The 2,527-nt window shown below is 40.5% G+C and overlaps 1 protein-coding gene across 1 annotated transcript in view; it reads right to left on the bottom strand.

Annotated features, from left to right (window-relative positions):
- USP10 (ubiquitin specific peptidase 10) overlaps positions 1-2,204 on the bottom strand; it is a gene marked incomplete at its 5' end in the record, with an annotated part of 29,212 nt that extends 27,008 nt beyond the window's left edge. Inside the window, one exon of the mRNA XM_009072616.1 lies at positions 2,136-2,204. Coding sequence (XP_009070864.1) covers positions 2,136-2,204 — 69 coding nt within the window. The remainder of the gene's footprint in view (positions 1-2,135) is intronic.
- Between the last annotated feature and the right edge of the window lie 323 nt (positions 2,205-2,527).

Raw genomic sequence — 2,527 nt, 5'->3', positions numbered from 1 at the left:
ATATATACACTTTATAATTATAAAGCGTAACAAATAAAAACTTCTCTAACGAAGTCTTCAGTCCTCTAAAGCCACAGATACTTAAGCATTGCCTTCCTAAAGCACTGCTGACAGTGCATCAGGAGTGGCAAGGAAAATACTCCTAACATTCCATTATACAAAAGAAAACATGCTGTAAATCCATTTAGAAACCACAATACATCTTAATATATCACCTTTTCCAGTCAAAAATGAGAAGCAATGGGTCAGAAAGAAGCTTTTAGAATCTACTATCCATTCTCACTCTGAACACAGGTTCAACAGAACGTTACAGTTAGAGCTAAGAACATCAAATGTCTACAGTTAACAGCTTATCACAAAATTTGTCATTCTTGTTTTTATCCAAATCAAAAGGCCTTCAGAAAATACAAAGTTTTAAAGAAAGGGAGTCAGCCTCTTGGTCCCCAACAGCACCTGTGTGAAGCAGAGGTGTCTGAGCTGACAACTGCATCACCTGAACTACCTCAGCCAACAGGTATCTGACAGAACAGCTATTTAAATGTCACATGTAGAAGGGACACTCCTTAGCTTTAACCAGTCCCTTACCTCAGTCCCCTTTGCTCCGCAGGTCAGGGACCTCAGAGGGACCTCAGCAGCCTGGGGTCCCCAGAGCTGGCACTGTCCCCACAGGATGGATGTATGTCAAACACCACTGCAGTGTTACCATCTCTGTCGTGTCCTTCTTGAATTTCATCTTTCTCAGACCAATTTTCTCTGAACTATCTGCATAGTGTAAAACTAATAAGCATCTTTTTTATTTCATCATCCAGATAATTAAAACATTGAACTGAACCAGATCAAGGACAAACTTGAGGAACATCATTCAACACAGATTTTGATTCTGACAGCTAACCAGCAAGTGGAACACTTGGGGTAGTGAGAAAATGAACTCAGACTGGTCCCGATGCTGTAGGTTCAAGTTTCCTCAACATACTTTGAGAACAGCTTTACAGAAATCAAGAGATGCCATTTTCATACTCCCCAATGTGTCAGGAGAGCTGATGTAGGGCACTTAAGGTGACACTACACAGGATGCAAACGTCACACTGCTGTGACTGCATTTATGGTGGGAAAACAGCAAGATCAGGACAAACATGTATTACCTAAAGGTCTGTTTTGCACTGCTTCCCACCTCCCAGTAGAGGTACAAAGCCACCCTCAAAGGCAAGCAGAAGCTATCTTTTTCTTTCTAAACTTCCCTCACTCCTCACCCCACCCCATTCCCTTCATGCCCTTTATTGTTTAGCAGTGTATTACACTAATTAGCCCTGGAAAATTAAGTTCCAGGAAACTAAGAGGCATTAACAATGGTCTGTAAACTGTGACAAAAGGATTTCCCCATCTACAGCTCAAGTGTTCATTTCCTTTATGTTGAGAGGGGAGGATGGAAGCATGACTGAAATGTTTGAATGGAAATGTCTGGAGGAAATACATGGAAATTGACCTAGAGGAAGACTATTTTTCAAGTCTGGAGATTAGGACAATGGGATAATACTCTTTCCTACAAAAGAAAATGGTTTCATCATTCTCTACCAAGAACTACAGAGAATAAGAGCCAACAATACTATGTGCAGCATGTAATGAACTCAAACACACAGAGACAACTGTTTCCACTCTGTGCTTCTCCCTGACACTGTAATTAGTTCATTACTGATGCCTTTCTCAGACCTCACACACAGCCTGGATGGTTAGCAGTGCTCCACCTGTCCAAACATGTGAAGAATCCCTGTCCTCCAAATAGCCCTCAAGCCTGAGAAGTGCATCTGACAACCAGGAACACTGCTCAAAGAGTTGTCTCTATTTCCACCTCTGAATAAGCCACCAAAGCTGAGGTAACAGGGCTGGATAACACTATCACCACTGTCAGCTACTCCAGCTCTGACAGGTGACAAGCAGAAGGTGGAATCCTTAATTTACCTCTAAAAACTGACTTAACATCCACATACATGGAAAGAAGACTCCAGTACCTTGAGATTGTAAACCAGCAAGCTAAGAAAATGATAAAAAGAAATAATTGTATTGCTGTATTTTAAATTCATACAAAGAGATGTAGCTTTAAAATGTTATTGCTAAAAGAAATTTAATGGGGATCTTACCTCAACAGAGCATCGTGGAGTCACAAAGAATTGATTAAATTCATCAGGGCTGAACTCCCCAAAAATATACTAAAAATAAAAGAGAAGGATCTTCGTTAAAGAAGGATTTATATTCAGTACAATCAACAAATTCATGATCAAATGCATTAAGACACTAGAATTCAGAAAGACCTGTGTGTTGGGACCTGTTTGCATCCCAAATCTAATCTTAGTTCCTTCCCAAGTCTTTAGCAAAGGACTTTAGGCTCTAAAACTGTATATAAAGCATTTTCCTTAAATTCCAACTGGAGGTAATCACAGCACAAAGTGCACCTCAGCTGAGACCAGTTTAAAACCAACACAGAGTGAGAAAGTGCATCAGTTCATACCAGCCCCAGGCACAAGCTGGTTTG

This window comes from Acanthisitta chloris, unplaced genomic scaffold (assembly GCF_000695815.1).
Source record: "Acanthisitta chloris isolate BGI_N310 unplaced genomic scaffold, ASM69581v1 scaffold6944, whole genome shotgun sequence".
Taxonomy (NCBI): Eukaryota; Metazoa; Chordata; class Aves; order Passeriformes; family Acanthisittidae; genus Acanthisitta; species Acanthisitta chloris.
The sequence above is the reverse complement of the archived record's forward strand: the minus strand, read 5'-3'. Positions and strand labels throughout refer to the sequence as shown.